This window comes from Vespa velutina, chromosome 4 (genome assembly GCF_912470025.1).
Source record: "Vespa velutina chromosome 4, iVesVel2.1, whole genome shotgun sequence".
NCBI classification, from domain to species: domain Eukaryota; kingdom Metazoa; phylum Arthropoda; class Insecta; order Hymenoptera; family Vespidae; genus Vespa; species Vespa velutina.
The window spans coordinates 3,213,674-3,225,432 of record NC_062191.1 but is presented as its reverse complement, the minus strand read 5'-3'; the positions used below and the strand labels follow the sequence as shown (position 1 = coordinate 3,225,432).

The window sequence follows — 11,759 nt, the reverse complement described above, 5'->3', positions numbered from 1 at the left end:
TTCACCCTTGAATAAATGGATATCACGATGTTAAATCGTAGAATAATGTGACTTATGGATTTGCAATTTTTTGCAATCTTTCTATAAAAAGAAATATTCTTGGTTCACATTATTAAAGTATAATATATATATATATATATATATATATATATATGAAAATATGAAAAAAGAAGATAAAATTTGGTAATGAATTTTTGTATTTTTATTCACATACATTTGAAAACAATAATCTTAAGATAATTTCATTGCCCAGGACCGGATAACGATTTATCCATAAACTTCTTTTTTGCAAAGCATAGCCACCATTTACTAGGTTTCCCATCCTTGCCATAAACTTTTTCTACCAATCTTGCTGCTGTCTCCTGTCTAATTTGTTGTAGATATTGTCTCATTAAATCTACAAAAGTTATATTGATTATTATCAATTAAATGATTTCGTTAAGAGATTTCTTTTAAAGATATATTTACCAGCTTCCGCAGGGGTATTAGGTTTGGCGTAGACGGAATTCAATGGAAAACCAGGATCACCGGGTATATCAAATTTAGAAATTGCCAGAGAAAACATTTCACTGGTTGCTTGATTCTGATTGGCACATTTTTGTAACCTTTTCAAGCATTCAGTAATATATAAGGTAATGTAAATTAAAACTCTATCGGCTTCACTCTACGACAGGAATAAAAAAACAATGTTTTTTTTTTTTTTTTTTTCTAAGTTATGTAAAATTAAAGATAATGAAACAATATTTACATTAATTAATATATATTATTATATTTATTTTGCAATAAATAATATACCTTAATCTCATATGTTCTAAAAAATACATTTGCCTTGAAGAAATTCAACGCTTCATCAATTATATCTATATCCTTATTGTTTAAAGGTGGTGCAGGACCTCTAAATTCGGTTTTAATTGGTAAAAGGGCCATATTGCCGATGGTTGCATTACTTTCCGTGAAACTAGAATGATACGCCTAAAAGTTGATAATATATTAAAGTATAATTAAAATACAATAAAAATTAGGTTGATATAACCATATTTTTGATATAATAATCGACGAAATAAAATACACACGATTGAATTGATTTCCCATTCCATTGGTATAAATATAGAGATTATTTGTACGATAATACCTTACAAATTTGTTTACAAATAACTTATTAATACCAAAAATGAGATGAAAAATGTCAAATATAGTTTGTTTATCAGAATGACAGGGTGACACCCTTTTTATCACTTGACTTCTGTAGTGTATTTAAAATAAATTTATAATACTCTAACGTTACTTACAGGCATCTTGGAAGATTTAAAACAAGTACTTATTATAGTCTTTTTCAAGCTTTTTATACATATCACGAGAAATATTTATTATCCTTATGACTAATAACAGGAAATAAGATACGTGTCAGACATTTTCGAACCATCGTCTCAAGCCGAATTCTGAATAAGTAACCATCCATATTTGTATGGACCTAAGACGCCATCTGGTGTTCGTTCTTAAAAAATGATTGCATCTAGAAAGAAACAAAACTACGTTTATCGTTGGATAATCATTCTATTCTAAATATTACTTTAGAACTTGAAATTGTAAACACACTTGTAAACATTTTATTCCTCGTTCTGTATGACAATAGTGATATAGTGATCATGTATTTATAATTTGTAAAAGATGGCCGATGCATGTACACAGGAGGATGTGCTATCTCAAATAGAATATGCATTTCCTATTATTAAAGAAGAGGTATAAAATTTTGTATATTCCCTTTTTCTTTTTTTCTTTTTTCTTCTCAATCTTTTTATATAATAATTGATAATTTTTATTTGCCAGATTCAAAATGATTGCACGGATGAACAATTTGCCACAATAATTGAACAAATAAGAGTATTGAAATTGACAAATTTTGTTAAAGATATAGTACTTCATCATATAGAATATTATATTCGTCAGAAAGTAGCACCAACGTTTTGGAAGAAGTTTGTAAATATTACAAATGAACAAGAAGGTTTTGAATTCTTCAAAAGTGCTGTGGATGGTTTATACATTAGTTTAACTGAATTTTTACCACTTTTAAAAAAGTTGGAATATCTTCAATATGAAGATACTGAAAAAACTATACTTCAGGCTGATAATGTTTTATCAAGATTTAAACTTATCGTTAGGTCTACATTATTAAGTCAGTTACCATTGGACCATGAACATATAATAGAACAATTTTATAGAATAGCATTTAACGTATTTTGTAATTCGGATAATAGTTCATTACATGGTAATAATTGAAAATATTATGAAATGATCATATTTTGTATATGTTTTATTAATGTATAATATTATTTATAGATTCTAGTGGAAGTGATACGACACATTGTGGAGGTTGTAATCAAGAAATAGATAAATGCCAATGTCAGATGATAGTATATATGTTTCATGAAACTAATAGGAAATTAATTGAATTAGAATTATTAGAGAGATTAGTGGGCAATGTACTTACATCGTTAATACACATTCGTATCAAATGTCATGTTAGCGAAACATGTGACAGAGTATTTGATATATCGCAACTTAAACCATTGGAAAATGTAAGCATACGTATTTATCATGAAATTTTCTATATAAATTCTTATAAATTTAATAAAAATTACTCAAAGATATATAATTATTTAATTTTATTTCAGTGGCTTGAAACTGTTGTTATGAATTGGTTGATAAGGATATATTCAGGAGGATTTTCAAAAACTGTTTCTTTGAGCGATGATATTCGTGACGCCGTTATTAAATTCAAAAGAAAATTATCTCATTATTTATATGAGACATACACAAGAATTAGAATCGATCAATTGTTTAATATCATAATAGGTAAATGACGATTTTTATAGGATATTTTAAATAGATATATTTGTCAGACACCAAGTCTTTAATATAAAACTATTATTTACATTGAGAAATTTTTATTTAGAATATCCTGATTCGCAACCAGCAATAGATGATCTTCGAATTTGTTTGGATAGAACGGATCTACGCAAAGTTTTGGTGGAAACATTACAGGAAGCACTTAAGACTAGACTTTTACATCCAGGTGTCAATACTCCAGATATATTAACTGCATATATTGCTGCTATTAAAGCTTTGAGACAATTGGATCCAACAGGGGTACTTCTTGAAACTGTGACAGAACCCATTAAGTAAGTTATATATATTTAAATTTAAAGAAAAGATATTAATTATATATTTTTCAGAAAAAAAAAAAAAAAAAGGAAAATTACACAATTAATTATATTGTAATATTTTGTATTTAAGAGTCTATTTAAGAAGTAGAGAAGATACAGTAAGGTGTGTTGTTAGTGGATTATTGGACGATTCACCTAGTGATTTAGCTGATGAATTAGTGAAAGGGGAATCCTTGCAATTGGATGATGGTTCAGCCGATGAAGAAAACGAAGATTGGGAAAAATGGGTTCCTGATCCAGTGGATGCTGATCCTGGTAAATTGTTTAGTGTACAAAAAGAAAAAGAAAAAAAGAACAAAAGTAGATTATTCTGTCAACTATCTTTTTTTTTTTTTTTTACATTTTCCTTTTCAGCCAAATCTACGCAACGAAGGATGTCTGATATAATTTCAATGCTAGTTAATGTATATGGAAGTCAAGATTTATTTGTTAATGAATATCGCACGTTATTGGCAGACAGATTATTGTCTCAATTAAATTATCACACGGAACGAGAAATTCGTCATTTAGAATTATTGAAAAGAAGATTTGGAGAAAATCAATTACATTATTGCGAAGTTATGTTAAAGGACGTGTATGATTCAAAAAGGATAGATGGAAATATTCAATCGGATACAAGTTATAGCTTAGAAAAAGAACATTTTCCAACGTCCGCCCTTATATTGTCTGCACAATTTTGGCCACCGTTTAAAGAGGATTGGAAATTGGAATTGCCTAAAATTGTACAGGACCAATTGAATAAATACGTTAAGGCGTTTGAAGCTTTAAAGGGAAATAGAACACTTTGTTGGAAACCACATTTAGGAAATGTCAATCTTGAAATTGAATTGAAGGATAGAAAATTGGATATAAATGTAACACCAATACATGCTACGATTATATTACATTTTCAGGATAAAAGTAAAATAATATATTTTAAAACTTTTTTCAATAAATTTTTTTAATATTTTCATAATTTCAATGGTTTGATATTTTATTATATATATATATATTTTTTTTTTTTTTTTTTTTTTTTTTTTTTTTTTACAGAGGAATGGAATTTAGAAGAGTTGGCACAAGTGATGCATGCTCCAGCGACGGTACTTAGACGGAAAATAACTTTTTGGGTTTCTCAAGGACTTTTAAAGGAAATCTATAACGACGTTTTTGTACTTCAAGAAGAAAGTTCATCGAAAAATAGAACTTTGGCTGATATCGTCGAAGAGGAAGAAGCTGAAAGTGTAATGGCTTCTGCTAGTGATCAAAGAGAAGAAGAGTTACAAGTTTTTTGGTCGTACATCGTTGGAATGTTAACTAATCTAGATTCTATGCCATTGGAAAGAATTCATCAAATGTTAAAAATGTTTGCATCTCAAGGCCCAGGTGCTGTAGAATGTGGATTACCAGAACTAAGACAATTTCTTGATGGAAAAGTTAGAGAACATCAATTATTATTTTCTGGTGCTCTTTATCGACTTCCCAAATCGTGATAAAATTAATATAATTTATATCTTTATATATTGTTCCGGTTGAGTTTAATTATATATTATACATTTGTTTTATATATATATATATATATATATATATATATATATATATATATATATATATATATATATGTATTTAAAATATTTAAAATAAAAGAAATAAAAAAAAAAATCATATCATTGCCTTTAATGTGATTTTGAATGAATTATAATTGTTCTTTTGTTTATTTTTTGCGTATGCTATGATTTTATACATATTAATTGCTTATGTGTGATTCAGCAGAGAGTTAAACGTACAATTAAAATAAAAACAAGCAACACTGTGATTTTTTGGATTTATTCAATGAATGTTAGTTAAACGCTCTAATGCTAACAGTTGTGTAATAAAAATATTTCTCTCGTGCGCATTTCAAACACAGAAAGTAAGTGTTAGTGATCTTTTCTACACTTAATTTGGTAAAGTGTAGTGTATGTACATAGATCGTAAACTGCACCATTATGTGTGTTCATAATTTAACGTATGTATTTATATACGTTGGATTTTTCACATAATAAACATTGCTACGAGAATAAAATAATACTTTAATAATGATGAATATTGTATATAGTCAAATTAGTCATATGAGATAAAGCTAGTCGTATTACTCGACTTTTTGTGAGCAATTCTTTTATCATTATTTTATTAGCACAAACTCTCATATACATAATTGTTATTTAATTATTGCCAATAATATTTATGATATTTTTCTAATATGATTCTTTTTCTTCATTGATCCTAATAAAAATTTATTTGCATGTCATCTTCTTTCATATTCATTTTCAAAATAAATATTTTGATTATCTATTGCTGCTATAGAGAACAGAGTTTTCTTTTCCATCGTAAAATATTAGACTTTTTGGTAAAAATAAAGCTACTTGTGATGAAGTTTTTCATATATATTTATCTAAATTTGTATTTATATATATCCTTTGAACACGATTTTAGCACTTACATTATCTGTGTAAATTCAATAGCCATTCTCGGTTTGATGCTTTCTTTGTACTTTTTACAGTTTAGCAAAAACCGAAATGTTTTTAAGGATGTAGCTGAGTTTTATATATATTGCAGATTGTGATATCTTTTTCTTTGTTGTTGTTTCTTTTTTTTTTTTCTTTTTTTCTTTTTTTACATATACGTATATAATTAATCATTTATTTTGCAATTTCATTGCAAATTATAAATTCTCATGGGTAATATAAAGTACTAAGTTTTTTGTTTTTTTTTAATCAGATCTTACAGAGATTTCAAAAAAATTAAAATTATCTGTGGATTTATCCTTGCTTACACATTAATATTGCCACATATCCTGCACATCTTATCGACAAATAATATTGTCAACATTAAGATAAAATATGAAACTAAAAAATAGACATAATATAAATTTCGACAAAAAAAAAAAACTATTTAACTCTATAACGCAATAAAAGAAAAGAACTCAGATATATCATAATTTCTAACAAAATTGCTTGCACGTATATTATATAATTTCTTAGATATAATTTATATGTGCACATATATATATATTTATATAAATATATATTAAATGAAGTATAAATAAACGATGCCTACGATTGTTATTGTTGTTTCGTAAAAGAAAAGAAAAGAAGAGAAAAGGAAAGAAAAGAAAAAAAAAAAGAAATGCGCTAAAAAGTGATTCATAAAGTCGATTTAGATTCGTACACATAGATTATTAGTAATAGATGTAATTTCGAGAAAAATAAAGAGATAGACGATAGTCCTTAATAAATGCTTTTTAAATACTCGATGTATTACATTAATGATAAAATTATAAATCGAGGCATTACTTATTTATACTATTATTTAAACTTTTAACTATCTCAGCATATACGTATAATATGTTGGTAATTGCATAACAGCACATATAGAGAATGACCTTTCTATTGCATATAATATGCATAAATGTTTATGCACGTAGATGCAGGTAACATAAACAATATATGCACTCTTCAAACTTATATAATTATATTTATATAAATATAAGACAATGTGATATATCATATATATATATATATATATATAAATATATATATATATATATATATATATATATATATATATGCATTAGATATATATATATATTTTTTTTTTCCATCGATTACGTATGTGATAATAAAATAATCGAATATTATTATTTCACATTGTGAGTTTAAGTAGATTTCAGATCACTTTTATATCATAGCTGTGTGCCTTTTAGCATCTATGTACAAGAAAGACAAGCTACCAGTGTCTCTTGCGAAGACTCTTTCTCTCGACGGATAGAACCTCAGAATATAATATAAACTGAATAATGAGGCAGAAAATTTTACATTTGAGATTAACTATACAAAGAAATTAACATATACTAAAAACTCTTACAAATACATATACATATGGCAGACCTAAAATTCAACAGAGTGCAAATTAATATATGATGTTAATCAATATTAAGTAAATCAATCTCTCACGCAATCGCTCTCCTGCACATATGAACATATTACATACATGTATTTATATATCTTAATATAATATATAATATAATATAATAATATATAATATAATATAATAATATAATAATAATAATATTAATAATAATATTAATAATTTTGCAGCAAAAAGTGATAACAACAGATCTATTTTTTATTTCATATTATTATTACCCACTCTGCATCTCGTCGCATTATCATACGCATTAAAAAGCATATGCCTCTTGAATTGCCCCTATTGTTTTGAAATGATTATTAAGATCAACATAAAAATTGTCATCTGGGAAGTTTCTATAAACTCAACAAAATTTAACGATATTATAATTACTTTGATTCGCCGTTTATAATAAAAAAAAAAAAAAAAAAAAAAAAAAAAAAAGTATTTTATATACTAATATATATCTGACTATTTATGGTCGTAATATACAATATGCATATAAATTTCATTTGTTAATGAACAAGGATATTTATATATCTTTTTAGCGTTTGCTATTAGATTTTGTAATTTGACACATTGAAATATAGCATAATCATTAATAATTAAAAAAAAAAAAAAAAAATATCAATGAAAGAGAGAAATACATCTGTTTTTATAATTCTGTATCAATATTAACTTTGAATTTTGGCACAATTTATATACTTTGTATATAATATCGACTCGTTCATTTTTTACTTTTTTTTTTCTTTTTTTTTTTTTTTTAACAGGACTGAACGAATATAAATAAAAATCGTTTTAATTTAATTATTACATATTCTCATCCAACACAGAAATATAAAAGTTAATTTTGTAATCGCTTTCCCTAAGTTCTTCGTATAGATTTGCTATTGCGTGATACCTCTTTGCTATATTTAGAAATTAGAAATTAGAAATTAGAGATTAGAGATTAGAAAAGAAAAGAAAAGAAAAAAGAAAAGGGAAGAGAGAAAAAAATAAAAAATAAAATTCATTGACGTCTTCCACACGATCTGCTTTTTTCTTTTTGTTTTTTCTTTTTTTTTCCTTTTTTTTCCTTTTTTTGTTTTTTTTTTTTTTTTTTTTTTTTTTTTTTTTTTTTTTTTTTTTTTTTTTAAGTTGATACCGTCGCTCGCTTTCTTATGTTGCTGCATCAGCAGGTAAGTACTGGAAAGCCAATATTTATTATAATCTCGCCGCCGCTCATGGAAAATGTTCTCTTAATATGTTTACATATATATATATATACATACATACATACATATATATATATATATATATATATATATATGTGTATATATATATTACTTTTTTTATTGATTTTTCATAGATTTCACCGACCATCGACTATACCGTTAATTTCAAAAGTTATCAGTAGCGTTATCATGATAATTTTGCTGCTAGGATTTTGTCCTAAGGAAGAAAAGCAAAAGAAAAAAAAATGTAGAGAAGAAAAAAAAATAGAACAAAATAAATAAATAAAAAGAGATCCAGACATCTAATTTAGTATAAACATCCGGGTTGCTGTTGTTGTTGTTGATGTTGTTATAGTTATTATTATTGTTGTTGTTGTTGTTGTTGTTGTTGTTGTTGTCGTTTATGTAAATACCAAAGAGAGATAACGAATAAAAAAAAAAAAAGCCAAAAAAGAAAAAGAAAAATTATAACGATAATAAGAAGAAAAAAAAAGGGAGAACAATTAAAAGCGCGCAACAACTCTGATTCGTCCGTATGAAAAAATGATCGATCAAACGTAAATGAACAAACTCGAAATCTGTCCTTAGGTTTTGTTGTTAAAATCATTTGAAACGTTCGATCCTAACACGAAGATGTAATATATATTATCATTAAACGCAGACAAACGGACGGAGAAAAAGATCTAATAACGATATCCGATTTGATAGTACGTGTTATATGCATTATATTATCTCTTAGAATTCCAATAATATGATAAGAGAGCCAAGGACTCTATGTATATATTAGATGGGAACAAGAGTTCGTAGAGTGTCCTTTTTCTTTTTTTTTTTTCTTTCTTTCTTTCTTTCTTCTTTCTTTTTTTTTTTTCTTCATACACCGCGATAATAGCAAAACTCTACGAACTTTTCTTCCTAATCAAATACATATATTTATGTATGTGTATATGTAGATAGATATGTATGTATGTATGTATGTATGTATGTATGCATTTATCTACCTATCTATCTAACTCTCTATCTAACTAACTAACTAACTAACTAACTAACTAACTAACTAACTAACTAACTAACTAACTAGACTATCTGTCTATCTCTCTAACTATCTAATCTATTAACGAAAAATACGAATTTGTTTGAACATCAAGAGGATACAGGATGGATAAGCTTGACGAACAGGGCTGGTGACGCGGACGGCGAAGGTGGTGTCGGCTGGTTGATGAATCGATCGAACGCGCGGATGCTGTTCCAGAGTCCAGGTGTTAGCACGGGGCGAGTGGATTCCATTGTTAGCACTCCAAGCCTACAGGCCATGGGCAACCAGGGTTAACAAGAAAGAAAAGAAAACAGTTTGTTAGTATTTTGATTATGACTGACCGACGTTAACATTTAAGTATCTAAATAGCTTTTGTCAGCTGAGAAGATATGGTTAATGGAAAGCAATGCTCTTGTTTATTTATTTATTTACTTATTTTTTGATATATTTCTTTTTTCTTTTTATCTATAATACGTATGATTATATTATTATATCTCGTTTAATAAAAGATTAAAACATACAATACTCGTGAGTGGTTAAAAGATGAATTTTTTCTATTTGGTTTTTTTTTCTTTTCTTTTCTTTTCTTTTTTTTTTTTTTTTTTTTTTTTTTTTTTTTTTTGAGAAAACGAAATAACATTCTCCAATTATTTTTCCCCGTGAGAAAGTAATTTACACATAAGTTGGTTAATATAACACACGTATCTAATTTTGTTTAATTCCGTGATTAACGACGAGATAAAAGGGTTGGGGGGAGATAGAGAGAAGTAAAACTCTATGTATGAAAGATGCAAAAGTGTGAGAGAACCAGCAGCATTGCTTTACACTTGTGTAACTTGTAAATAAATATTAGTTTGAAGCGTGTGTGATTCGTACATATCGTGATAGATTTAATCTCGACAAATAACATATCTTAAGAAAAATTTCATTTGTCTACACAATATGTCACGATATCACATTGTTGTTTTTGTTGTTGTTGTTGTTTTTGTTGTTTTAGTTATATTCGGTAAACATATTTTTCTGTCAGAAGAAAAATATCAGTACTTTTTTTCCTTTGTTTGTTTGTTTGTTTGATACACTACATTCATTTTCTTTTTTTTTTTTTTTTTATTAAATATGGCTCATGTACTCTCCCCGCGCATAGGACAGCCACAAAGACTAAGGCATTCGTAAAAAAGGATAAATGACTAAAAATGATAAATGGCATTTACAAAATACGAATACAGATTAGATGTATCGATAGAGATGCAAAATTATTAAATATATAGCACTATGTATATATACATATTTAAATATATATAAATATTGTATGTATATATATAAAATATATATATTTATATATATATATATATAGTCATCGCGTCATTACACATGTAAATCGTTATTTTGACATAACATTATTGGTTTCATACAAAAGGCAGCTTTGGGTGTGCACCTGCCACCAAAAAACTGCGCCGCTAATTAAAAATGACATTATACATAATGAAAATACTAATGCATCGTTATTTTGTAATATTATTATTATTATGTGTGGAATCATATTATATTAATTATAGTGATTAATATCCCATCAGCAAGCAGGTGTCAGAGGCTCATGAGTTACGCACGTGCCATAATGTAGGACAGATCTATAGTACAATTCCAGGCATTTCAAGAAAGCAATATTATTTTTTTTGTTTTGTCTTTTGTACAGTATTAACTAAAAAATATATATATATATATATATATATTTATATCAAAATATATGCCTTATATATATATGTATATATATGCGTGCGTATGCGTGCATGGACGACCTTTTTTTTTTTACGTCCATGTAAAATTTAATATGATTGTACATACATAGATTTGAGTCGAATAGATGCGTGAGTGAGTGCGTGTGCGTGTGTGTATGTGTGTATGTATAAATATATAAAGGCACACGCGTATACACACACATATATATATATACATATATATATATATATGTATAACAGAATCAAAGTTAGTGTCAACTTGGCCATGTGGAGCATTTTTGTTAGTCTTATAAAAGATGGTGCAGTTGTGCAGTAATTTTTATGTAATGGATGATATTGCATCTATGATAAAAGGGTGTCAATATATAAATTGTGAGAGAAAAAAAAAATATATATATATAATAAAGAAGTAATGTTAGTGCTAATACAAAAAAAGGATTGGACACCATCTCCGACAGCATTATAGTCTTCTCTTAATTTCTATATATATATATATATAAAAGAAAAAAAAAAAAAATAATAATGAAAAGTCGAAATACCTATTCCTGTCTTCGAATAATCGCGTTGCGTACGTACGTACAAAAAAAAGAAAAAATACATAAAGAAAATATAAAAAATAAATCAAACA

General features: G+C 26.7%; 3 protein-coding genes across 12 annotated transcripts in view; 1 reads left to right on the top strand and 2 right to left on the bottom strand.

Moving 5' to 3' along the window:
• Positions 1–179: 179 nt before the first annotated feature.
• LOC124948305 (actin-related protein 2/3 complex subunit 3-like) lies at positions 180–1,470 on the bottom strand. Of its 2 annotated transcripts, none has more exons than XM_047491740.1 (4): positions 1,290–1,470; positions 796–972; positions 469–664; positions 180–397 (listed from the first exon to the last, which is right to left on the bottom strand). In XM_047491740.1, the coding sequence occupies exons 1-4, from the start codon at positions 1,293–1,295 to the stop codon at positions 243–245; spliced, it is 534 nt and encodes a 177-aa protein (XP_047347696.1). In that variant the 5' UTR covers positions 1,296–1,470; the 3' UTR covers positions 180–242. The 2 variants fall into 2 exon arrangements, with proteins under 2 accessions (XP_047347696.1, XP_047347695.1); XM_047491739.1 differs by lacking the exon at positions 1,290–1,470 and adding an exon at positions 1,074–1,235.
• On the top strand, positions 1,464–4,756 carry LOC124948301 (anaphase-promoting complex subunit 2). Its single transcript, XM_047491731.1, has 8 exons — positions 1,464–1,740; positions 1,828–2,266; positions 2,338–2,576; positions 2,673–2,853; positions 2,954–3,179; positions 3,295–3,479; positions 3,579–4,124; positions 4,254–4,756. Exons 1-8 carry the CDS (start codon positions 1,669–1,671, stop codon positions 4,691–4,693), a joined length of 2,328 nt encoding a protein of 775 aa, XP_047347687.1. The 5' UTR covers positions 1,464–1,668; the 3' UTR covers positions 4,694–4,756.
• A 2,309-nt stretch (positions 4,757–7,065) lies between these two features.
• The window catches only part of LOC124948862 (protein held out wings), a 70,037-nt gene continuing 65,343 nt past the window's right edge, over positions 7,066–11,759 (bottom strand). For all 9 annotated transcript variants that reach the window (XM_047493106.1, XM_047493115.1, XM_047493111.1 and 6 more), the window contains one exon: positions 7,066–9,662. Coding sequence is in view for 1 of the 9 variants with exons in the window: in XM_047493115.1 (XP_047349071.1) it covers positions 9,649–9,662 (14 nt within the window). In the remaining 8 variants the exon portion in view is untranslated. The remainder of the gene's footprint in view (positions 9,663–11,759) is intronic.